The 26,862-nt window shown below is 43.2% G+C and overlaps 1 protein-coding gene across 2 annotated transcripts in view; it reads right to left on the bottom strand.

Moving 5' to 3' along the window:
- The window catches only part of MGAT4B (alpha-1,3-mannosyl-glycoprotein 4-beta-N-acetylglucosaminyltransferase B), a 104,171-nt gene that overhangs the window by 14,983 nt on the left and 62,326 nt on the right, over window positions 1–26,862 (bottom strand). For both annotated transcript variants that reach the window (XM_048860654.2, XM_048860653.2), the window contains exons 2-7: window positions 10,971–11,150; window positions 10,187–10,327; window positions 9,149–9,282; window positions 6,034–6,080; window positions 2,759–2,872; window positions 214–289 (exon numbers count right to left, since the gene is read on the bottom strand). In XM_048860654.2, coding sequence (XP_048716611.1) covers window positions 214–289; window positions 2,759–2,872; window positions 6,034–6,080; window positions 9,149–9,282; window positions 10,187–10,327; window positions 10,971–11,150 — 692 coding nt within the window. The remainder of the gene's footprint in view (window positions 1–213; window positions 290–2,758; window positions 2,873–6,033; window positions 6,081–9,148; window positions 9,283–10,186; window positions 10,328–10,970; window positions 11,151–26,862) is intronic.

The following is a 26,862-nucleotide window of genomic DNA, read 5'->3' as shown; positions in this document are numbered from 1 at the left end:
TATGAGCGTCACATTTGGAGAAGAGTCGATACCAGAAACACTCCAACAGCATTTGAATTAACCTCTCCCTTCTTCCCCTCCCTGACCCAAAGACTCCACTTTATGTTTTACACACACAGACACAGACACACACACACACCCCTCCCCTCACTCACTGGTACAAGACACGTGTCTCAGTGAATTCATACATTCCCACCCCACCATCAAACTCACCTGCACATAGTAAATGCCTTTGGACTGGGCATACATCATTAAAAAGCAGTAATCTAGGTTCTGTTTAGTTCTCCACCTGCAAACCAGACAACTGTGATGAGAACACCACTACCTTACCATCAGTCAGCAGATGCTTCATCTAGGGAGTGTGACTGTCTGTGTACCCTTACATTCACCCCTTTACGGGACTATGATAAATTTTGTACAAAGCATACCTTGTAAGGTGTCATTTGAAAACTCATAATTTGCTAATCATTATTGTCCCGGTAAAGTATGTGTGGCAACACTGCATGTAAATTTATAATATTCCTCTGTATGGTATTATTAAGACATGTTCCAAGTCTGGGGGAGCAGCCTCAGATCAGTTCCCCAGAAACAAAAGGCTAGCCAACGCCCCAGCCAGGTGTCTACAAAATCAAATGAACCACCACTTGGTTAAGTGGCCATTCTTTGGCAGGAACGAGGATATGAGTGAAAATCTACATCTTGACAAAGAAACAGCTGGGGGTTCCCATCCATACAGACTTTCTGTCTCCTGAACCTCAGTTGGAGGTGATTCCCAAATAAGAGAAACAACTATAAGAAGAGAGAGGAGACACCACAAATTATCCCTCCTTTTCTCTCAATGGCATCCACAACACCTGAAGAACAAAGGAAAAAGCTTTGGACTTGGGGGAGGGATCCTGACTACAAGGAATTCAGGCAGTAAGACTGCTAGAACATGTGGCGGGGGAGACTTTGCTTTGAATTCACTTAGCTTGTTAAGTTAAGCATTAGTTGCATTTTACTTTTATTTTCTTGTAACCCATTTCTGACTTTTATGCCTCATTACTTGTTGTCATTTAAAATCTATCTTTTATAGATAATACACTTGTTTTATCTAAACCAGTGTGTGTTTTGGGACACTCCATTTGGGATAATAGGATGTGTGCATATCATTTTCTATTAATAAAATGACAGACTTTATATGAGCTTGCATTGCCCAGGAGAAAGCTGGGCAGTACAAGACACACATTTCTGGGGGAAAGTCTGGGACTGGGAATTTGCTGGTGTTGCTCTGCAGTGTAACGCAGGAGTGGCTGGCCATAGCACTCGTATACTATAACTGGGAGTAATTTACATGCTGGAGACTGTGTGTGAGCAGACCGGGAGTGGCTGCTCTCACAGCGAAACAGTGTTAAAAGGCATCCCAGATTGGAAAACTGAGGGGACAGAGCTGTTAATCAGTCCAGATTGTACCCCAGGTAATATCATCATAGAATATCAGGGTTGGAAGGGACCTCAGGAGGTCATCTAGTCCAACCCCCTGCTCAAAGCAGGACCAATCCCCAACTAAATCATCCCAGTCAGGGCTTTGTCAAGCCTGACCTTAAAAACTTCTAAGGAAGGAGATTCCACCACCTCCCTAGGTAACGCATTCCAGTGTTTCACCACGCTCCTAGTGAAAAAGTTTTTCCTAATATCCAACCTAAACCTCCCCCACTGTAACTTGAGACCATTACTCCTCATTCTGTCATCTGCTACCACTGAGAACAGTCTAGATCCATCCTCTTTGGAACCCCCTTTCAGGTAGTTGAAAGCAGCTATCAGATCCCCCCTCATTCTTCTCTTCCGCAGACTAAACAATCCCAGTTCCCTCAGCCTCTCCTCATAAGTCATGTATTCCAGTCCCATAATCATTTTTATTGCCCTCTGCTGGACTCCTTCCAATTTTTCCACATCCTTCTTATAGTGTGGGGCCCAAAACTGGACACAGTACTCCAGATGAGGCCTCACCAATGTCGAATAGAGGGGAATGATCACGTTCCTCGATCTGCTGGCAATGCCCCTACTTATACATCCCAAAATGCCATTGGCCTTCTTGGCAACAAGGGCACACTGTTGACACATATCCAGCTTCTCATCCACTGTAACCCCTAGGTCCTTTTCTGCAGAACTGCTGCTGAGCCATTCGGTCCCTAGTCTGTAGTGGTGCATGGGATTCTTCTGTCCTAAGTGCAGGACTCTGCACTTGTCCTTGTTGAACCTCATCAGATTTCTTTTGGCCCAATCCTCTAATTTGTCTAGGTCCCTCTGTATCCTATCCCTACCCTCCAGTGTACCTACCTCTCCTCCCAGTTTAGTGTCATCTGCAAACTTGGTGAGGGTGCAATCCACGCCATCCTCCAGATCATTAATGTCACAGAGAGCCAACACAATACACCTTTCACTTTCACCGGAGGAAAAGATGGGATAAAGAAAGCCTGTTCTTTACTATATGATTAATTTGGAGTTAACTGGAAAACAAGTGGCTTCTCGAGGTAAGTATCCTGTAGGTTAGCAGCTTTGTCTCAGTTTGACTTGTGGAAAAGAGACATGGGAAACACAGCAGAGTAAGCCAAGCCACATGAAGCTAACAACAATGCATATTCACTAGCTCCTTAATTCTCACAAAAAGCAAATGTAAGGGCCTTGCATAAATCCACAGAAGTGTTTATCCCTTCTGAGTCAGGACTATGGAGAAAGTAAGTATTACTTATTCAGATTTTAAAGCATCTGGTATTACCTGACTCTTTCCTTGGGGTCACCAAAAGACTCCCGGAGACGAGAAAAGTCTGGATAGAAATGTGGAGAGGGGGAAATGACTTCCAGGAGACCAGAGTGTATTTCTTTGGGGAACCTGAGAGAGAAAGGTGGAAGCGAGCAATTGTTGTACCAGGCATAACATGACAGATTCAGACTGAAGTAACTCGGAAAACACCAGACCATGGAGCCAAACAAAATTAACCTCCAAAATAAAACCTCTAAAGTAGTGAATGTACTTGCATGCTTAGTTCTAACAAAAGGACACCAGCAGGGTACTTGTCATGGGATTTTAAATCTCCTCTTCCCATGACTGTTTCTAACAGCCCCATGTAAGCCTGGAACTGAAATCTGTTTGTTTACTGGCATTTGTCTCTCTACTGCATGCAAACATGTTGATTTGTTATGGTAGGATTGCTCAGGGATGCTGGGCTGATAGCATAGATTTTCTTTTTTAAGTGATCCACAAGGAATGCCCCAGACATTGGCAGGAGGAACGACACTCACCACATAAGGGAATCTAAGCCTTATTTCTTCCTTTCAGGTTTCTCCCCTCAAGTCACACTGTCCAGTTCCCTCTGTGCCACGAAAGTCCAACCTGGCGGTAAGGCGGCATCCCTGTAGGAGCCCCAAGTTGGCACGTTTGGGAGAGGAGAGGAATACCACCAGGGGTGTTAATAAGCATATGACGAGGTTTTGCGAAGATTCTAGAATATTTTAAAGGTAACTTGGCAAAGCCCCAGCACATGCTTTAAAAAAGGTCACTTACGAGGCCCACCCCCACAAACGCCTTCCAGTGGCTTCCCGCGATAGTTGCACTGCAGCAGAGTGGGAGCAGACCAGCTGCCACTTCAGAGGTGGAGGAACCTGAAGAAGCCATTTGGATCCACTGCTGCTGTCTCAGTGTCCCACCTACCACTTCTGCTTGGGGTGATCTGCATTTAACCCCTTAAAAATATTCATCTGTTTTGAAGAAAAACATAAGCATTTATTTTCAGGTAAAGCCCTACAGACAATTAGCTTGACCCCAGCAAATCTGGCAGACCCAAAGTCTGATTTACTAACATAAGGTGGATATACAGGTGTTTGCAAAGTGTTACAGTAAATGCCAGTTTGCGGAGATTATATTATGCTTATTTGATAGGTTATCAAAACCACTGTAGTTGGTCTTAGCGGTTATTGGAAGACCCCCCAGGAATTCTGCCTGTTTTCTACTGCTCATTTGATTTCCTATCGTGCCAGACAAAGCTACCAAAGTATATTTTCTGTCATATGGTTAAGAACAATTTAAAGGGTCACAGTCAATTAAAAAAAAGTCACTTGTCTGAAAAATGTGTACCCATTATTGTTACAAACCATATCCAAAGATTACTGTAACTGCAAGGGATTAGACAGAAAGACAGCTTTCCCCCAGTGTTTTACACTGTACATTTTGACAGCACTCTGTGTATCCTCAGTAAGGCTAAGTTTTTGTCATGGATATTTTTAGTAAAAGTCAGGGACAGGTCATGGGAAATAAACAAAAATTAACAGCAACCTGTGACCTATCTCTGACTTTCACTAAAAATAGCCATGGGAGCTCCGGGGTCCTCCTACCCCTGGGGCTGGGCTGCTGCAGGGTCCCCTTACCCTGGGCAGCTGGTAGTTGCAGGGTCCCCCCTCCTTCCTGCCGCGGCTGGGCAGTGGCGCAGGGTCCCCCATCTGCTCATTGCAGCGCAGGATCCCCCCACCAGGTTGGGGGCTGGGAGCTGTGAGGGCAGGGCTGGCTGAGAGCTCCAGCCCCAGGGCAGAAAATGTCACAGAGGTCAATGGAAGTCACAGATTCCATGACCTCCATGACATAATCGTAGCCTTAATCATCAGTTTCATTGTTTAACCCCTACAGTCAGTCAGTCTCCCTTATTTATGTGTGACCATTTACGCCGCAAGGGGCGGAACAGACACGACTGACAGAGACACTCCAGGACAACAGTCCCCGAAACTACTTTTAACTTATTTTTTAAATGGATAACATTTTCAGCTGACGTCATGGCGTCCCTTTAAATTACCGTTCCTCATGCAATGTCTGAAACATGGCTTCTCATTACAGATGCTTGGACGTTGATAAAGGAGCACTTGCGCTTTCCCTGAGCAACACTCGCTTAGACTGTAGGCTACCCCCATTGAATTTAAGAGATAATTTAGGAGTTTATTGGGGAGGGAGGGAATCAAATCACTAAGTTAATTAAAGTTTTAGACCTTTCACAGAGGGGCCCTTCCTTCGATAGTGCCTGGTAATTTCATCAGGGTACATCAGACTATCAGCTCATTATCTCCTGCTAAGTATACACTCCTGCCACAAAAGGCAGAAGGGTGGATCTGTCTCACTTGCACAGCAAGACAGAGGGCTCTGTTTCAGCTCTTCTGCAAAGTGCAGTAGGAATACAATGCTCTTCTGCTTTTCTATTATTGGAAGCATGTCCCAACCCGTCTCCCATCACCAGCTCAGAAACTGAATTGAGCCGTTAGGTCACATCATCCTTTTAGAAGTCTTGCTCTTACGGTTACTATGGTTCTTTGGAAACATGCAGACACGGAAGCTGGACTGGATTCAGAGCCTCTGTTGTTACAATTGCTTTCTTCTTCCTCTTTGAGCTCTGATGCGGCTAATGCCTAGACCAGCTCTCTAATAACCAAGTGCTGGAGAGAAACCTGTCACAGGTGCCCTCCAACACTTAGCAATTGTGAAGCTGCAGCAGTCACTGTGACTCTGGGGCAGAAGTTTGTTACACTACACGCAATTCCAGAGAGATCACAGATGCAAAAAGGAGCAGGGAAATGGACGCTTAGGCTGTAACAGCCTTATTTTGGTTTGAGATCATGTGTGCCAGTCATGCTGTTCACTTGCTCTAACTCTATGAGCAGGCAGGATGCTGAACTAATCAAGAATAGACACCCCCAGGATTACTGTAAATATAAATAATCCATCTTCTCGTAACACAGGACAGGAAGGGTGACTCAGATGGCATGATCATGTGCATTGAGTACATGAAAGCACAAAACTGGTTGGACAAGATCAGAAAGAAGTTAAAGATACAATACCGTATATTGTTTTAGAATTAGATGAATTTGGGATCAGCTTAATTAAGGGACAGGATGAGACTCTGGAATTTATAATGGAAAAATCAAGCAAACAAAAAGACATTTATTTTCTTTAACAAGGCTGTTACTTTGTTACAAGCCTAGTTCATATCAGGGTAACGAATGGGAATTGCTTACAAGTTTTTGATATTTTCTGCCACTCCAGTTGTATACTGTTCATCCGTCTGAAAATAAAAAATTAAACACTGTAAGAAGAGATCATTCAGTTTCAGAGAAACCAACCATCAATACTTTAAATTCCTCATCTGGATTTATTCTCTGCCCAGGCCTGCAACTCAGAAGCCACTGCTATTATTCCCCATTCTGTGCTGTCAACACTTCCATACTCCATTCATTCATCTCCAGGCCTTCTTCTGTAAGGCCCTTGTGCCTGAAATCCCCTCCCCATTTTGGTGGATCAAAACTGAACTCTTCTTCAAATCCCTCTGGTTTGGCCAGTGTTAAATCAAACCAAAATGCTAAGCGTCTGGGCCCAAGGATCGCTTCCTCCTCTATTTTCTGTACAGTGCCAAGGAGGCTGTTGGCATTCAACTAAATGAACAGTCCCCAACAGAAAAGGAATTCTACCCTCATCAGCAAAACAGAAGGGTTTCTATTATGACGTGTATTTACGTTTTGGGTTAATTTCAGCTGCAAACCTGAATCTCTCAGCTGGTCCTGAGATTTGACCTGGTCACTCTCAGCAGCTCAGGGGAAAAGGGTAATCATGCTGCATGACACTAATATAAAAGATATCAATGCAAAGACTTATGCAAGGGGCCAGTGTAGAGAAAATAAGGTCCCATGCCCTCTATTCCAGAATGCTGGATCAAGAGGCCTCCAAAGAGTTCACTGCTCTTGAAACAGCAAACACAAGTCCCAGGCCAGGATCTGAAAAGGAGGAGGGACGATGACTTTCACCATCACCAGGAGTAAGTGCTAAACAATAGCTTGCAACGTCCTGCTCAGTACGAGGTGGTGTCAGATTTGGTGCCACAGTGGGGTGAGGAGTGAGATGTCAGGGGTTTAGGCCAGAAGCCAAGTCCCTTGCTTTACCCAGAATAATGACAAGTCAAGTTTTTCTAGAGAGACAAGCTCTCCTTCTCAAGGAGTTCTCAGAACCACTGCGAGAGACTAATTTCTTACCCTGGCAGAGCTGGGAAAACAGCTACAAAAAAGGAAAGAAGGTGGCTTTATATTCTGGGAGTGAACATACAACTCCCATCTGTCACAATAACTGCCTCAGCACTTGGCATCGGATAGCAAACACCACATCTGCCCACACATGCCATCCTGCTTTAATTGATGATGTAGGGGAGGAATGGGGCTCCTCACCACAGTGACAACACATTGCAATGCAGCAATCCCACTCCATGAGGACTCTTCCTATGACAGCTGCGTTTAACTGCTCTGACAGGGACAGCTGTCCCAGTGCCAATGCAGCTAGAGGACTCAGGCTGGAGTCTTATAACATAATAAGCAGGCTGCTTCCCTCAGTCACCCAATGGAATTTTTTTCACAACTTGTAGAAAGGAAGTTAGCTGCCACAGCCATACGCTGTTGAATTGGGAATTGGTTCTCAGTTTCTGAAAAACTCTAAATTTTAGAGGCAGCCATTAAAACCCCCTCAGGATGGAGCCCGTATCATCACAATGATGTCAGTTCTCTTATCTTCTCCCCTGCCCCTCCTAAGACTACAGTGGCAGCTTGATGTTGCCTAGATTCTTCAAGCTATCTGATGACTCTTCAAATCTCATACCATCTTTTACATCATTTTCTACCCTAGGCCTGAAGACTTGTGACCCACAGGCAGTGATGTACAAAGAAATGCACTGTCTGGACTGGGTGTGTAACAAGCATAGCAATAGTTCACACTTATATAGCGCTCTCCTGCAGATCTCGCAGCACCTGACAGTTAAAAGGACAGAGTCTGAAGTAGTTTTACCTCTATTGTTACCAGTAACACCTACTACTACTGTAACTGAGACATGAGAAATATTTCCTCTGTTTTTGTGCATTTGGCAATTTATTTAAGAATTAATTTCACTGTTTCTCCACAATCAGTTTCCCCTATCTGTGAGAGTCTTTCATACTTCAAAAGAAGGACAAACTTTTTTAAAATATAGCGAGGGGGAAAAAAAATTGGCAGGGGAAACTCAGTACCTGAAACTTCTTGCAAATCAATTTAAAAAAAAGTTAATTTCATATTGATGCTTCCCTTTAAATCCTCACAGGATCCCTGTAAGATCCATTTCACAGACATGTACATTACAGCACGAAGGCATTAAGTGACTGCCCAAAATCACAGCCTGACAATGAAGCAGTTTGGGAGAGAATCAAGCCCATGTCCCCCAGTCCCAGGAGGAACCTACTAATCCAACCCCCCTCACCTTAGCACTTTGGATAGCAGCCACTTGCTCCTCAAGAGTATGCTTTCCTTTTGTATAAAAAACACAAGCTAGAGACCTGTAAGCAAAACGCCACTTAAACCATCTAATTGCTGGTGAACAGCAAGCAAAGACAGGTATTTATCTTCACTCTGCTCCCGGCAACACACCCCTGACGTTTTGCTTGCTCAGTGGATTTCTGAAAACTATGACAAGCATTTTAGGCTTGAGAAAATAATCCAGAGGGGAAAGCGATGGAGAAAAATAACCACATAAACCCCTAGATAAAAGTAGCTCTAATGGATTAACACACCAAGCTCCTGAATTAAGCAACTGATTCTGGCCCCAGGCATCAGTGCAACAAAATGTGCTAGTCTAAGCCTTGGAGAAATGGGCTGGGGGATGGCAGAGAAAACATGATGGAGGCGTGGGAGGGCAGCATGAATGAGCTGGAGTGGTGTTTGCAGGGCTTCAGTCAACAGCTGCTTTGGAGTTTGTAGGAGTGAGGTTAATGAGCACAACTTAAATGAAAAAGATGAATGCAAGGGCCATGTTGGCAGCTATAATGTAATCATCTGCTAACATATTGACCCTCTGTAGAATAGCGCATCCAAGCACTGTTTCACATTAAAAACAGGCTGCTGGCCCCCATCAGGGGGATGTGCCTGATGAGCCTTGTCAGACAGCAGCCCAAGGTTGGGCTTATCTGCCTCTGCAGCGGTGGATCTGGCCCTCATCCATGAGAAGACATCCTGCTGTTTTACGGCTGCATGCAGCCTCCTGGACCAGCACCAAGTCCCTATCAGACAGAGAAAGGGAATGAAGAGCTGATGAAGTGGGATAAATAGATACAAGGGCCATGTTACCTCAGCAATCATAACAACAATCACAGTGTCCTCCTTTTCCTGCTGGGTAAGCTCTGAGATCAGGGAGTTCAGGGTGTCCGTAAGGTATGAATGCACCTCTCGCTTCACGCTGGGGATTCCCATTACTATGGACACTGCTCAGAAACAAAGCAAAGTGTTTTCAGAAAAATGAACACAGGGCAATGGGCCAGGAAAAAAAACAAAACTGTTCACTCAGCCCCCGAGGTCTCACTTTCTACTTGCTTTTAGCACTATGTTCCATCAATAGGAAAATGGGCTGGTGACCAAAACGCCTGTGGCTACCAAGGGCTAATTCACTGAATTATCCCTATCAGCAGGTTAATTTTTTTTCTAACAAACAGTTTGGCCAGGAAACAAAAAGGAACGGTGTGCTAGCATGCAGGGCCTCCCTTTGAAGCATTCAGTACAGTTATTATAGCTTTAAGGCTGATATTTAGGAAATGCTCCAAAATGTTCCACTTCAGAAAGGCCTTTCAACCCTAAAAAGACACTCAAGACTGAGACCTCTTCTGCCCAGAACAGGCCAACCAACAAAAACCTTAACAAATCAATGTTAAAAAAAAAAGTAAATTAATAAAAAGTTAAAAAACAAAACAAAAAAAAAACCAAACAAAAAACCCCTATCCCAAGCAGAGTTTTTACCCCAAGAAGGGGGAAAGTGCCAGGGACTCCATGAAGTCCACTAGGGGCTTTGCCATTCCATTGACTTTACATGGGAGCGGCTCAGATACTATACTGATGGGTGGCAGTAAAACCCTCAGACAGACAAACAAGGGTCAAACACCACTTTAGGGTTGGTTAAAGCACAGACAGCATCTCCCTGCACCTCTTAACTTAGAAGGGTTACACTCTGCGCATCCACCCTAATGCACTGCTGCAGTGAGGAAGCCTATATGGAATGTGCTGCTCTGCTTCCAGTCCTGCTCATCTCGAGCCAGGAATGGAGGGGAGTAGAAGGGCACATGTAAAGTGAAGGCAAGAGACATTGGATCTTACTGCTGCTGCAGCTGCTTTTACCTCCAGTGCGTCCCTGTCCCACATGCACAGCTGGTTGTAGACTGTTCTCCTTGGACAGCAAATGTGGCAAATGATGAAAGATGGTGGGAAGATGCAGCACATTCTTGCTGGTGATATTCCACAGTTTTAATTTGGTTTCATCTTAAAGAGGAAAAGGAAGTCAATATGCAAGATACCATACAGGGAGAGATCACAAGGCTTCTAGCAACAAAACCCCCTCACAGGACAATCTGGCCGTTTTAGATTATCACTAGATTAATCCACCCAGCCTTCTCAGCGTGCACACACAACTCCCACTAATGTAAGTGAGAGCTGCAGGTAAAGGCACCGAATAAGGTCCAAAATCTTTGAGGAGAGGAAAATGAAGATCAATCAGATTTTATCAAAAAGATCCAATTTTCCCATCCAATCAACTTTTTCACTTTTAAGTAAGAGAGGTGCACTGAGCAAATCTAAACCCTCCATTGGGATCTGCTTTTCATAAACATTCAGTAATGAGCACACAATTGGTGATAAAAGCTCCTGAGCAAGCAAGTTAGCGTATATTATCTGCAGAGGCTAATGTCTAATGGTGCATGGCCATGTCCATTCAAATAGATTTTCTGAACCTCTTAAGCCCCTCATGCTAAATCGGAGATGATCTGGACTTTGACCTATACTTGCTCTGGGAGCAACAGGATGCCCATCCTATCTGCAGCCCCACACACACACACACACACACACACACCCACACCTCACTACCTCCTCTATAGCAACAGCGTCTCTCTGTTAAAGTCTGATTCACCAGATAAACTGCTCCATGTCCGGTTTACATCTCGTAGGGCCTGCTTCTCAGAGATAGCTCTCTTTATCTCGTCTAGGACCAGGTTCAACTCCTTGGAGCGCTTTAGGCTCTCCTGTTCAGCAGCATGCAGACGGTCTCTGAGTGCTAGGAACTCTCGCTGATAGATATCCACAACCTCACCTGTGGAGAGAGGAGAGAGAGGACAAACACCTTTTTCCCCTGCTGTGACAGGTTCTAAAAGGCAAAGTGTCGTTAGTCATCCATTCTCCCACTCCGCAGCCCTAGGCACCAAACCTAAAACAGAGGGAGAGAGAAGCATTGCCAAATCACTGGCTGATTTGGAGGTAACTGCTCACCCATGTGTGCTTCACAGCAAGTAAAATTCTCAGCGCACTGGCCATGTTACTTGAGGGCTCTATCATGCAGGCAGAGCTGGTAGCACCACTAACTAATGTAGCCCGGCGCTTCCCGTTAAAACACCCTTTTGTCCGTTCTTATAACTTTGCCAACCCTTACCTGTGAGGGAAACTGGGAGTGGGGTGCGGGAGAACAGGACTGGGACCCAGTTGCCTGGGGGGGGGGGGGGGAGGAGACACCAATTTGACGAGGCCTGGGGGGAAGATTGGGAGTGGCTGGACAAGGAACCAGTGTGGGAATGAGAGCGGGGGAGAGAGATCTGACCAGGAGCTGGGGCATGGGCGGCGGGTATCGTAGGCAAGGGGAGGCTTTGCCTCCTCCAACAGCCTACCGTGGTTCCGCCCCCAGGCCAGTGTGCCTCCTCCCGCGACTCGGGGCCACCAGGGCGGCTGGTGCTGGGCTGTGCTGGCCGCCCGGAGTCCCAGGGCTGAGGCCTCGCCCCGCAGCCCCTGGGGCTGGGGGGGCCCCACGATGGGGGTGCTTTGGGTTCCTGCGGGGGAGGGGCCGGGGGTTAGCGTCACCGGCTGCCCATGAGCTGGGGTGTAGGTGGAAAACCTGGACTGCCTGGGCAATGAGATGAGTGAAGGAGCCAGTGCGGGGTGAGGCTGGGGAAGGAGCTAAGGGATGAGGACTGAGATTGGATGAGGGGCCCCACAAGGAAGACCAGGACTGGGAGCCAGTGAATAGGGAGGAGAAAGACTAGACTGATGAGATGTCACCAAGCGGGGAAGTGGAAATGGCTGGGTAAGGAGACTGGGGACAAGGAGTTGGGGCAGGAGTGGGAGAACTGGTACTGGACTGTGGAGGGGGAGACAGGTGGGAATTGGTGCTCTGACAGATGGGGAGACCAGGACTGCATGTCAAGGAATCTGGGACTGGGAAGAGTAGCCTGAGGAAGTGGAGACTGGGACAAGGAGCCTGGGGTTGAGAAGAGCCAGGGTAGGGACAGGCTGCAGGAGGCAGCACTGAAAGGGTCGCGCTTGGAGAAGAGTCTGCGCCCACTAGAGCACACGCCCCTCCAGAGCTTGGAATGGAACCTAAGATTCTTGTCTCAACATTCCTCCTCTGTCAGCACATACTTGCAAAACACACTGGCAGAGTGGGTGTCTCACCCCCATTCATCACTATGATTTGTATTACCATAGCATGTACAATCCCTACTCATGGACCAGGGCTCCATTTAGCTGGGGACTGTACAAACACAGAACAAAAAGATGGTCCCTGCCCCAGAGAACTTACAGTGTAAATATAAGACAACAGATGATACAATACAGACAGATGGGGGAGTATAAGGAAACAATGAAACAACATTGGTCAGCGTGACAGGCAGAGAGGTTTCAGCACTGCAGCAGCTCAGCTGTTGTCAAGTTTTTGTAGGCGCCATGGAAAAGGAGAGTTTGAAAGAGGCTAAGGAGATAACGCTGCAGATGGTTGGGGGGAGCTCCTCCCAAGCACAAGTGGCAGCATAAGACAAAGCACAAAGGTGTTTGTTTGCAAATTTAACAAGTGAGCAATGGAAGCAGGCATCATGGGCTGATTGGTGGTGAAAGCTGACATCTCGATAGTGAATAAGAAATAATACGTAGTGAAGAGACAGGCCATGAAGAGCCCTGAAAGTGAAGACAAGTAATTTATGTTTGATGCAATAGAAAGGAGGAGCCAATTACAAACTACTGCTCCTATCAGTTATTCTGTTATCTCCAGTGGCAGAGATCTATGCAGTGGATCTAAAACTTCCAACCCTGCAGATGACCCATACGTTCTTGAATACGCCGCCACATAAGGGAATTTCTATTTTTGCAGTTTGCTTTTTTACAAATTTAGGAAATTACGTATAAGAAACCTTGCTTAAAACATGAAAATTGCAAAATCAAGTACTCAAAAGTTTGGAAATGCAGAATTAAGTCTGCCCGTGCAACCAAAGGACCCCTGGCTCATTCAGTGCACAGGATGACTGAATCAGGATTGTGTAGTAAAGGAGACTCTGGTCTGTAGGATCCCTGCCTTATTTGTTGAGGAAGTTAGAAAGGTTGTAGAGAGTGGGTGAGAAATAGAAAGGATGGTCTTACGGTGCTGCCCTGGACAATTATATTCTATCTCTACACCTCTGCCACAGAGTTTTGATGTGATGCTGGTCAAGTCATTTAAACCAAACTGTTCACAGGTGACCATTAATTGTATGTCCCTCAATTTTCTATGTGCCCAACTTGAGACGCTGCAGTCTGACTTGTAGAAGTGCTGAGCACTCACACCTAGAATAGAGTTGGCTGGAAAATTTCCAATGAAACCGAGTTTTGATGGAAAATGCAACTCCATCAAACTGGAAATGTCTTGTGAAAACAGTTCAGGTTTGAAGAAATTTTGTCAGAACACAGGCAGGATTCTGCCAGATACCTGCCCGGGTTCCCTTCCATCTTGCCGGGTGGGCTGCTGGGGACCAGCAGCTCCAGGGCCTTTCTGCCTTGCCAGGGTTTCAAGGCTTCCTACCACCCCAGGTCTAGCACAGGCACCGTTAATGCTGGTACTGAGCGCTTGACTTTGTGACCTTAATAGTGCTATTTTAACAGTAGGTTGTGTGTGTAATCCCATTTAGAGTGTTAAGCATTTACAGTTCTGTCTCAAGTCTATACCCTGGAGCAAGAGTCCAGAGTCTACAGGCAATTATAGTAGTAAAGCTATATAGACACAACCTCGATTTCTCTTTTCGACTCGGTTTTCCAGGAGTTTAATATATAACCTGGCTGATTTTAAAGTCACCTTGGGTTGAAAATGTGCTATATAAAAACTGCCCATGTTGTTAAAGATTTCCTACAAAGGAAAAGAAATTGGGCATTTGCCCTTCTCTGCTTCTTTATAATGTACTGTATAAGGGTGACCTGAAAGTTGGGTTTAAAAACAAAAGAAAGAGACATTCCAAGTGTGCGTGAACTAGAAAGCATGTCCAACTGTGTGTACCTGACAGCATACGAGAGCCTGAATTACAATATGCATGCCTCCAAGATTCTGCAAGTTTGAGAGCACATGTCCAAGAGATGTTTATGAGTCAGAAGAGGGGGCGTGCACATGCAAATGAGCATTCGTGGGTGGTATGTGGGGTGTATGGAAAGGGTGGGCTGGCAGATTTTTGCCTGTCAAATCTTGACAGTTCTGCAAGGCTGAATTAAGCCATGAGAGCTCATGATACACGTGCTTTGTTCCTCCAGCAAAACTAGAGGAGACCAGCTTGATGCTCCTGATAGCGTTGGCTTCTCTTTCCCTTCCCTCCAATGCCCCCGCGTTTTTAAAAAACACACAAAACAAAAAAACTTTGGAACTTTATTTAAACAAAACAAAACACAGCACATCCTGGGTCTCTTTTATACATCACAGGGGAACCAAAGAAGGCACGAGCCTGATTAAAAAAAAAAAATCCTTTGTAGGTCACAGCTTTAAGAGTCCCTCATGGCAGCACTTTCATCTTTTGTTCATGCTGCATTGAGTGATTTCAGTATATGAAGCAGCTCCAGAAGCTTCTGAAAATGACAGAGCTATGTCCAAGTGAGGGTGAAGCTATCAGAACTTCTTTGAACTGGCTCTCAAATAGCTTTGCAAAAGCGGATGCCGCCACACAAGACGATGTCATTGTTTTTACTATGGCAACAGAAAAAGACACAAAAAATAGCTTGTCTCCTGCATGAAACTCTCCAGTTTATTTTCCACTCTCCAGATAGTCCTATGTGCAAACTACAGCGTCAGAGTAGCAGCCGGGTTAGTCTGTATTCGCAAAAAGAACAGGAGGACTTGTGGCACCTTAGAGACTAACCAATTTATTTGAACATAAGCTTTCGTGAGCTACAGCTCACTTCATCGGATGCTTTCAGTGGAAAATACAGTGGGGAGATTTATATACATAGAGAACGTGAAACAATGGGTGTTACCATACATACTGAATCCCTCTGTCTCACCAGGTTGTCCTCAAGTAACACAGAGGCTAACACAAAACATTTTTCTATCCCTGCCTGAATCCATTTATAATCTGTTCAGTTATACCATTCTGTTTTATTAAAAAACAAAGAAGTATTTGGGACAACCCCAAGCATGATAAGAAGAACTGGGGATGAGCCACTGTGTCCCTGAAGCGGGACTACAGTGTGGCATCCAAGAAGTGAGGAAGCTGGTAAGAAGGAAAAACCACACTGGTTACATTAAAATTCTAGTTTAAAAGCTCAGTAATAACATTGCTTCCTCGCTTCATAAATATAAACTACTTGGATATACAGCTAGAAACAGTGCAACCATAACTCCGACCCACTCCGGGATGGGGTGTGGAAATCACAGCCAGGACCAAAAGCCAAATCTCCAGCTGTGTCCATGGTCCCAGCTGCTTCAAGTGGATCAGTGTGAATAATTAAGGACAGGGTGCAGGACCTCAGATTGTGTTCTTAGCCAGATGGCAGAAGAAGGCTCTTGGGATGATTAAAAAAAACAAAAAACAAAAACCTGTGGGTGGAGTGGGCATTTAAAGAAATAAAGAGCCTTTTGTTAAAGTATTTTGTAAGTTATGTTTCTGATTAGAGGTATTAGCGAGATAAGGAAGGAGAGGTAATATCTTTTATTGGACCAACTTCTGTTGGTGAGAGAGACAAGCTTTCGAACTTACACGGAGGCAGTCAGCTACACAGTAATTTAGACAGGTCTTACCCAAAAGGTGGTGATAGAGAAACAGCTGCTCCCATGCCTTGATAGCTTTCCCCTGCAGAGCCCCACATGGCTCAATTCTAGCCCTTTCTTCTCTCCCTCAACTTAAGAAAACTGCTACTGGAGCTTGTAAGAGGCCATGGACTTTTACACCAGTTAACAGGTGAAACACCGCTCTATACCACATTCACATGAGACACCAACATGGGACCAGGGCTCTGTCTATACTGAAAAGAAGAGGATTGCAAGAAATCACTATTTGGTAGGCTTGGAAGCTGCAACGCTTGTTCTGTGTCTTGTGTTCTCATACAAGTATCTCTAGGCATATATTTAACAGCACTTACTTTTATTTCAGTGTGCTGATATGCTATTCTGTGCAGGCTTTAAAAAAAGATTGATAAACAACGGGTGCTCCACAAGTACAGATTTTCTATTCTCTATTTCTGACCCAAACTGTCCCCCATTTTACACAGATTCTTCAATAAGGGAGGCAGGCATTGCAAAGTTTTAATTTTAAAAATGAAACCACCTAAGTTTAATGCACAAACTGATAGGAAGTTTATTAGAAGCATGAAAAGCATGTTTTCCCCATTTCAATATCTGCAGTGGAAAAATGGGATTTTAACAAACTTCTACACACAGTCACCCTGGACTGAGGGCAAGAGTGCAGCCAGCAAAGCTAAAGATGGGTTTTCTTTTTCAGAAGTTATGAATGCCCCAAAAACATTATCTTACAACAAGACTGACACACACAACTAAAACACAGTCACATATAATCTGCACTTCTGCTTATGACTGAGAATGAATTATAGAGGAAAAAAGGAGCTTTTTTTTTTTACCTTGCTGACTGTGGCACTGGCTATGTAAGCGTTTTGTTGACTCCAGAGGCTTAGCTTGGTTCTGCCGATAGTTTACCACTCTGCAGTTTTGTAAACTGGCTGGACTGAAATTTCCAAATACAATTCTAAATATAAGTTAGGCAGCTTAATCAGAGAGACGATTCCTAAAATAAGAAGCAGCTTACATCTTAAAACATAAGTTATAAAATGCAGTTTCCAAGGCATGACATGTTTTCAGTCAATTCTGTAATTAATCCTTTCCCCTAGCTGGAATTTGCAGGGAAAGTTAATTTTCACTCCTATTACCCCCAACCCTCTTCTAACACGTACACACACATTTCTTTAAAGGTTTAATAATTTAAGCAGATGAAACCAGGAATTTGTTAAAAGTTGTGAAGCTCTCATTCATAAAAAACAGACTATACTAGGATTAAGGCTGTGCTGCAAGGTTAAAGAAACCTCATTAACTTAAAAATTACACTCCTGCTTTAAAATGTTTTATCTACTTTTACAAGCAACAGCTAAGTTTACTGGAAAAAAATCCCTCCCCCCCCCCATTTACTTTGTGCATTTGACAGCACTTTATCCATAAGCCGTTCTACGTTTTTTCCCCTCTCTAAACAATTAGTTTTCCCCTTTTTTGTGTTTGAATTTTTCACACTGCAATGTTGCAAAAAGAGAGAGAATTATTTAGAAATACATGAAAAAAATTCTGAAAACCACAAAAAACTGGCAGGGGGATTCAGAGGAGGGTGTAGTATCTGAAATTTTTTTTTTTTTTTTTAGGTTTCTGGTGTCTAAATCAAATACAAGCAGATGCCCATGAACTCCCAAATGCTCCAGAGTATTGCTTTTATACCATTTATACCTTTTAACTGAGCCAAACAATACACACAAAGCATCCAGTAAGGAGTAAAAATAAGAGCTATTTAAACAAGACTGAATATTTTTGTGGCAAGAACTGTCATTTACTATATTTGTACAGTGCCTAGCGCAATGGGTTCTCAGTATAGTTGGGGCAACTGCAGTAGCAATGTTAAGTACTAACAACCCAAACAACATCATCTAATCTTTCCCCCTCTCTTAATAACTAAAGATGGATCGTGGGGCCTGGTCTGCAAAGACTGGAAACAGGGTTAAGGGGCAAGGCGTTGCTTAATGGATTTTTTTAAAGCACTGCACTCTGCTCATGTCAGAGTTAAATGGAAAATGTCACTGATTATTCATTCACTAATGACCTGCTTGCTGGAGCAGACAGCAGTACTTTTCATTAAACTGGAGTGCTGATGCCCAATTGTAGCAATTTGCTGCATTTCCAACGAACAGTAGAAAAAGTGAAATTGTATCTAACTTTAATGCTTCTATTTTATAAATGTCTACAGGAGGGCTTTTCACTTCCCTGTGAGGTTTCGCATGACCCTGTGATTTAATTACAGTGCCTCCTGCTTGAACAAGTGAGAACTAAGGCATTAAAGCAACTACAGAACGATTTTATTTCTTCTGGATTACCAATCATGCCATTTTGTAAATGTCAGCACATAATGTATAGTTGGAAGATTCCTCCCCTTGCCCTCCCAAAAGAAGAGCCCAATTCCTGAGTGATGGTAGGTATCCTCTGAAAAGCCATTAGGAAAAACAGACTTCGCTCTGACACATAAAAGCAAGTTCAAAACACAGAAGGCAGGACTTGCTTCTAATAAGGCTGAACAAATTTCTGTGCTAGGGTGTGCTCAAAATAGCTCCTAGCTACACTTCTCAAACGGATAGATTCTGAAAAAAAAAAAATCTACATTTTTTCTTCCATGGCCCCCAAGCGTAAAAATAATTGCAATGGTAGGTCTCATAAAGTATCCGGAGAATCAAGCACATTGAGATCCAGATACAAACTCTCACTGTACCTACCAAAAAAACAAAAGTGTGTCTGTTACTTTGTGGCTTCCCTTTTCTTGATACACAATATATTGCTGCAAAGAAAGCAAACATAACATAAATTGACCTGTGACATAGTGCATGTCTGTGCTAGATCAGAGATTTGACGGTACAAATGGGATACCTAGTGGTATTCTGCTACCTAGTGAACATTCTGTGCTGAATGAAAATCTACAGGTCTTGGAGAATGCCAGGTTTCACACATTGCTATGTTTGGTCCTCAGCCATTAGCGAGAGTCTTTCTTGAAACCTACCCCCATTCAGGAATCAAAGTCAGAATTGAGAAAAGTTATTCTACAACACAGTCCACCATACAGTCCACACAGGGAATGGCTTTGTTTGCAGACTAGCTACTGAGTTCCAGAACAATCAGCTAGCTCTCAAACAAAGGTGTCACTCATTATCTTACTAGCAAAGTTTTTGAAAGCATAACTAGGCTGGCAGTCAGGGTAACTGCATTAGAAGAACTAGAGTGACATTTTTCAGAGTCACTTAAATAGTTTACTGTCTCACACAGAAGGCCCTTCCCTCTGGCTTCCTTCCCTGCACTGGGAAACAATGGCAAAGATTATTTGTTTTAAAGGTGTGCCTAAAGTTAGGATTCCAAGTCCATATTTAGGCATCTGTACAAGCGGCCTGATTTTCAGAGATGCTGAGCAGCCCCCACTGAAATCAATGGCATGCATACATCATGGTTTTTTTGGTGATGGTGGGACCCACTCACATGTGTCTTTCTTGACTCACTTAAGGAGATGAAGGAAGAAGATTGAAACATTTGTTTGGGGAAATCAAAATAAGCTTTATATGGATTCTGCAAGCAGATCAGAAACACTGAAGCAGATAAAATTTTGGGCCAGCTAAGACAGTGCCCATTTAACATCCAAATACTTGACCACCACCGAGAATTCTCTGTGGCTTTGCTCTTCTTAAATTGATATAAAAACAATGATCATGTTTGCTAGTTGGGGAGGGGACGAAGCAAGGTTACCAGTTACTCACAGGTTTTCAGTTTCAATGTTGAAGCAGAGATAGAACTTTAGAATTAAGCAGGGGAGTCACACAGAATCACAAGTGCAATTAAAATTCCAGCCTTGTGAGCCTCTGAGACTAGTCCACATCCACATTTGTCAGGAGTTTTATGAATTCTATCTGTATTAGTTCTTAAAACTGCATCATAATCTCCCAGAAAGACCTTTATGCATTTTAAATATGTCAGCATTTCAGGACCAATTAGCTTTATTTTTGTTCTTTGAAGATAACTTTTCCCAGCAGAACATATTGATGTCCAAAGCCTGAGATTTCTCCACCTTAGTCTTTCAGCAAGTGAATACCAAGTCTTTTCAAACTGCATTTGCCACTCCATACAATTTTATTAAAATTAAAAAGACCCAGATTTTTTATCTTTATAAAATCTTGGTTTTGGGAGGGCAACTACATATTTTGATTATTTTGTTGCAAATTCTGGAGTATTGTGAAGCAAATGCTCATTCCTAAGAACAGAAAGGTAAGGAAACAAATACAATTAGTTGGAAAGGAAGTTCAAGTTCTCTGCTTACAAGCCAAGCCTAGTTAGTGCAGGTAACTGCAAACTCTCTAACAAGGAATTTAATTCTAATCTGAGAGAATCACCCCTTCTCATTTTTATTTCAAATATGGATAAAATGCTTACCATCAAGCTAGAACAGGTTATATTTGCCTCCGACACACTGTAGCTCTAACATGCAAGTGTCTGATCCTCAGGCCTTGCTCATGGGCATAAATAAAGCAGATATGGGCACTAAAGTAGCTAATATTACAATTCAAATTACATATGGCAGACTTGCAATACAATTTACTAATTCCAGACACTTTTTTGCGTTCGTATCACAAGGTGGACTAGTCTGGAGTACAAAGGCCAGTACTTTAAAATTCTCACAAAACCGGTGAGGTCGAGTAAAGGTTGCTAGACAGCATTGTCCACAAATGCAAACTGCAGAAAGCGAAAAAACAAGCTGTTAAGTAATTCAACATCCCAGAATACTCCACTCCTCAGTCCCCTTCTCAACTTCGGCTACCTCCCTGATACCACTCACATCTCACCAACCTCATCCCAAGTAAGCCAACCAGGCACCCCTGAACGCAGACTACATTTACTGGTTGCGTGTTCTGGCAGTTGAGTGAGTTCTATATGGGTCAGTGTAGCTTTCTTAAGTTATACTGTATGTTGTTTTGCTTCAACAAGTTCCATTGAACCAATGAGTTTGTGTGTGTGAAATTACTGTCCCAAATTTGGGGACTAAATTCGATTACTTAAGTGTGAAAAAGAGGAACGTTAGTTCTTTCTAAATGCAAACCTCATTGCAACCAGAACTATGAGCGTGAAAACCCCTGCAAGGATTACACAGGTATCAGTAAAGACTACATAATAAACTGCTAATGCCACCAAGAATAAGTTTTTTTCTTTAAATTTGACCTCCCATCTGCTAGTTGTTCCTGGAAAGAGGAAAACTGCTGCATGAAACATGATTTTAGATGTATCCCACAAGGAATCTGAGCAGAAGGCAATTCTGCTGGACCATCTGGTGCTATAGATCATGCTTGTGACAGCTTGTAGCATTCAGAGTGAGTTCAAGAAAGTACCAATTTACCAGGAAATCAAAATACTTAGCTGTCCCCTTCACTTAGCTGAATGCCAGATTCAGAGCAACAGCACAGTAACTTCCCTCACCAGGAAGATTCTTGATTGACAAGGTGTCTTCCTTGATGCAAAAAGTCTAGAGATAAACTGGGGAACAATATCTTTTTACTGAACTATTTTAATTTAATGGGATATGTATACTCACACAAAAACCATAGAGAACTCCCTAACCCACTTCAAGGTTAGCAAAGAAGCAAACTATGTAACAAATAAATCATATCTCAAGGCCAGATTTTCAGGAATGCACAACATCCACAATGGAAACTGGATTTTCAAGGGAGCTCTGCTTTCATTTGAGGATCCGGGTACCTCATTTTGGTGCCTAAATGCAAACTGAGCTTTTTAGAAAATCTGGCACCCAACCACTACTAGAAACCCCAAATTGGAATCAGTTACTTTATATTTCAATATCTAGGTAAAATTCAAGAGACAACAAAACAGGAGAAAAAAGCATCCAATCATTAACAGTCATGAAGTTAGTCCTTATAACAGGCCCATATACAAGTACCACATTTTGTTCAAGAACTTGAGTGTCCAGACAAAGACAAGCATCAACACCATTCAGCCAGAGAACAAATAAAGTCGTCTTCCCCCCTGTCAGGTAACAGATTCTAGGGAGTGCCAACATTAGATTTAACAGCTCTTGTTGTGTCTTCTCAGCGAAAGATCAGATGAACCATTGTGTGTATATATATTTGAAATGCCAGCACCCACTCTCTCTCTCACACACACACACGGTCCAAAATAGTTGGCAGCCAGTATCAAGCGGAGTGCCCTAGGGGTCTGTCCTGGGGCTGGTTTTGTTCAACATCTTCATTAATGATCTGGATGATGGGATGGTTTGCACCCTCAGCAAGTTCACGGATGACACTAAGCTGGGGGGAGAGGTAGATATGCTGGAGGGTAGGGATAGGGTCCAGGGTGACAGAGACAAATTGGAGGATTGGGCTAAAAGAAATCTGAAGAGGTTCAACAAGGACAAGTGCAGAGTCCTGCACTTAGGAAGGAAGAATCCCAGGCACCGCTACAGGCTGGGGACCGACTGGCTAAGCGGCAGTTCTGCAGAAAAGGACCTGGGGATTACAGTGGATGAGAAGCTGGATATGAGTCAGCAGTGTGCCCTTGTTGCCAAGAAGGTTAACGGCATATTGGGCTGCATTAGTAGGAGCATTGCCAGCAGATCGAGGGAAGTGATTATTCCCCTCTATTTGGCACTGGTGAGGCCACATCTGGAGTATTGCGTCCAGTTTTTGGCCCCCAACTACAGAAAGGATGTGGACAAATTGGAGAGAGTCCAGTGGAGGGCAACGAAAATGATTAGGGGCCTGGGGCACATGACTTATGAGGAGAGGCTGAGTGACCTGGTTTCATTTAGTCTGCAGAAGAGAAGAGAGAGTGGGGATTTAATAGCAGCCTTCAACTACCCGAAGGGGGGTTCCAAAGAGGATGGATCTAGGCTGTTCTCAGTGCTAGCAGATGATAGAACAAGGAGCAATGGTCTCAAGTTGCAGTGGGGGAGGTCTAGGTTGGATATTAGGAAAAACTATTTCACTAGGAGGGTGGTGAAGCACTGGAATAGGTTACCTAAGGAGGTGGTGGAATCTCCATCTTTAATGGTTTTTAAGGCCTGGCTTGACAAAGCCCTGGCTGGGATGATTTATTTGGGGTTGGCCCTGCTTTGAGCAGGGGGTGGGACTAGATGACCTCCTGAGGTCCCTTCCAACCCTGATCGTCTATGATTCTGTACCTACCTGGTAATACGTACATTTAGCACCATAACAATTTATCCTGAGTGTTTTTCCTGGATCCATGCACATTCTATGGCACACAGAGGCTGATTCTGTTTCCCATGTCTGCACATCTGTGAGAATATTCATGGTCTAGTTAATTTGCCCATCAGCTCCCTATGCCCCCCAATCACAGCCTATCATGCTTCCCCTAACCAAAAAAATAAAATAAAAAAAGTTCAGTTTTATTTTGATTTATCCATGACCAATACCACATTTAAGATAATTAAAAGCTCTGAGCAACCTTGAGTTAATTGCCTCCCTTAAATAAACACTGTATTTGCAATAGCTGGATAAATGTTGTTTAAGTAAGTGACACATATCTATTATTTGTTCACAGGATATCAGCATTGCCACTTCATAAATATCCCTAGTGATCATTATTCCATGCTTACCACCCATCTGATTTAAGCCACCTGAGAGCCTCAAGGAATTCCAGATTATAAATCAAAAGCCAAAGAAGGGATATGTCTCGACCCATTTTACATTTCCTTATGCCACAATAGGAAAGCAATATGGACAATCATTGGTAATACTGGGAAGCTCATTTTTGTTTATCATTGGAAACTACTGCTAAGCTCATATGGGGTTAGGAGATCCAAAACTAAGTAAAAAAAAGGAGAAGATTTTCCAAATCACTGTAACACACAAGTGTTCTGCTCAGAGGTAGCGTATCAAAGGTCAAACTGCCACCCTCCCCTATCCTGAGGGGTGACAGTGGTCTCAAAATTTGATTGGGGTTTATTATTTAAACAAAGTAACTACTATGTCTAGAGTCCTGCAAATCCACAGATATCCACTTATATCCATAGATATGGACCATCTGTGGACCATTTTTGTGAATCATGGATTGGATGCAGATACAAAATTTGTATCTGTGCAGGGCTCTAACTAGATCTATTAAATAGCCTATCAGAGCAGTGAAGAGAGATGGGATTAAAAACCCTAATTTGGCTGGAATCTTATTTTATACAATAGCAGTTATATACAAAGGCACCATTTGTAAAACCCAGGAAGTTACTTCCTCTTGTGAGCCATTTTCAAAGAACTCATGGCTGATGCAGTATGACACATTCTCACTAAACAACTGCCTGGAAATAGAAGTTGTTATTGACTAAGAACTCTAGAGAGTTTTCTAATTTTCCAAGTCTACTCAACAGCCATTATTTACATGTTTGTGTATTTTTCAAACACGTAAAGCCCAGATTCAGAAAAGCATCCACTAATCAAAAAAGCACTTAAGCACCACTGACATCAATAAAAAGAAAAGGAGTACTCGTGGCACCTTAGAGACTAACAAATTTATTTGAGCATAAGCTTTCGGGAGCTATAGCTCACTTCATCGGATACATTCAGTTAGTCTCTAAGGTACCACAAGTACTCCTTTTCTTTTTGCAAATACAGACTAACACGGCTGCTACTCTGAAAACTGACATCAATGATACTTAACTTTAAGCACATGCTTAAGCACTTTCCTGCTTTGGGGCCAAGACTTAAGAGAGACTGCATTTCCATACAGGCAGTGATGAGCTGCCAGAAGCTGAAGAATCGGTTCCTTCAGTCGCTCCGGGTCTTCGGCAGCATTGAAGGGCCCGCCGTCGAAGTGCCACTGAAGGCCCAGAGCGAGTGAAGGACCCACCGCCAAAGCGGCGCTGAAGGCCTGGAGTGCCGCCGGGTGAGTAAAAATTCTCAGGGGAGCTTCCCCAGCCGAGAGCTCAGGTGGGACGGACAGGACGGTCCAGCGGGCCACTTGCGACCTGCGGGCCGGAGTTTGCCCACCCCTTTAACAACCGGTTCTAAACCAGCTTCAAAATTTAACAACCGGTTCGCGCGCTCACCACTGCATATAGGTGCAGTTTACAGTACATATTTAGATTTATCAAATTGGTAACCATTAGTAACCTCCTCACCCCACAAAACACAGTCTGGCTACAGAGATTGTCAGAAGTATAATTCAGCCTTTTAGAGAACAAGCAGATTTTCAGTAAGCCTTCCCATGGGCCAACCTGCTGGCTCAGCACATTATTGATGTTACTAGCATGTTGATCCCTGATTCACAGCAGTTCTTCCAGCCCCAGTGTTGACAGTGGCTCTTGGATTTGAAAGACAAATCAGCACACTTACTACACACTATTGTGCTGAGCCAACATGTCAGTCCTCATAGGAGATTTATTAAATGTCAGCCTGTTAGGAGAAAAAAAAAAAAAGAAATCAAGTGCAGGAAATACTCCCACAGACTGCAATCTGTATGGATTTTTTATTTAGTCATTTAGTAAGAGCCTGTGGTATATTTAACACTTCAACCTGCAACACCACCACAGAATGAACTAGAAATGCAATGTGTGATTAGATGGTGAAGAACCACCAACTAGAGGAACACTTAACACCACACAGTGACCATTTTTGCTGCAAAATGTGCAATGATATTCTAATCCATCTCCTTTTTGATTTCAGTTTCATCCCACCACACACTCACTCAAAGGAGGGGGAAATATATATAGAGAACTATAGGAGTACCCCATACTGTACTTCCAAAATTCCAAAGTAGGAGTGGGTGCTGGCATTTGAAATCTAGGTTCAGAAAATATGTAAGCCACACCTTCTGGAAACATTAAAACCACACTTTTAGCACATACTATTTCAGAGACTCGCAACAGTGCCATAATGGATGCACACGCACATATATATACACACATGAATACCGGAGATAAAAGCTCAAATCCCAGGCCATATGGGAAGGGAGGGACTAGAATCAGTCGGCAGAGATAAAGCCTAGATCCAAGGCCCAAAGCAGTGCTCCGTGCTGTGATGCAGAGGCTTGCTGAAACACACAGTTGATAGATGCAACATTCTGATGGATAATAATCCATGCAATCTTTGACTCACTGTTTGAGAAATGAGGTGATGAATCTGTCATGCATGCCTGATGCTTCTAGTTTTAGAGAAGGGAGAGCACTTGAAACAATGAAATTGTCATCACCCACTCCCAGAACAGGTTTTAGGTGACAAATCTTCAATCAGATCCAAGTGGGTGAATCAGACAATGGTTTGAGCCTCAGTTTGCACTTCTAGCTTTAGCATTTAAATGGCAGAAAATTGCCGAAGAACAAGAAAATCTCATGATGGGGTCCCATCAGCAGTTTCTGCCAACAAATATCATCTCTAATTAATCGCTTAGAATTCTTTGAACGTATCAATACATGAGTGGATAAAAGAGAAGCAACTGATATAATTTATTTAGTAGGGCTGTCAATTAATCTCAGTTAACTCAAAAAAATTAATCACGATTAAAAATAATTAATTGTGATTAATCGCACTGATAAACAATAGAATACCAATTTAAATGTATTAAATAGTTTTGAATGTTTTTCTACATTTTCAAATATATTGATTTCTATTACAACACAGAATACAAAGTGAACAGTGCTCATTTTATCTTATTTTTATTAAAAATATTTGCAATGTAAAAATGATAAAAGAAATAGTACTTTTCAATTCACCTCATACAAGTACTGTAGAGCAATCCCTTTATCGTGAAAGGGAAACTTACAAATGCAGATTTTTTT

Source organism: Caretta caretta, chromosome 8 (genome assembly GCF_965140235.1).
Source record: "Caretta caretta isolate rCarCar2 chromosome 8, rCarCar1.hap1, whole genome shotgun sequence".
In the NCBI taxonomy this organism is placed as follows: domain Eukaryota; kingdom Metazoa; phylum Chordata; order Testudines; family Cheloniidae; genus Caretta; species Caretta caretta.
Note: the sequence above shows the minus strand (reverse complement) of the source record. Positions and strands in the feature narration are given on the sequence as shown.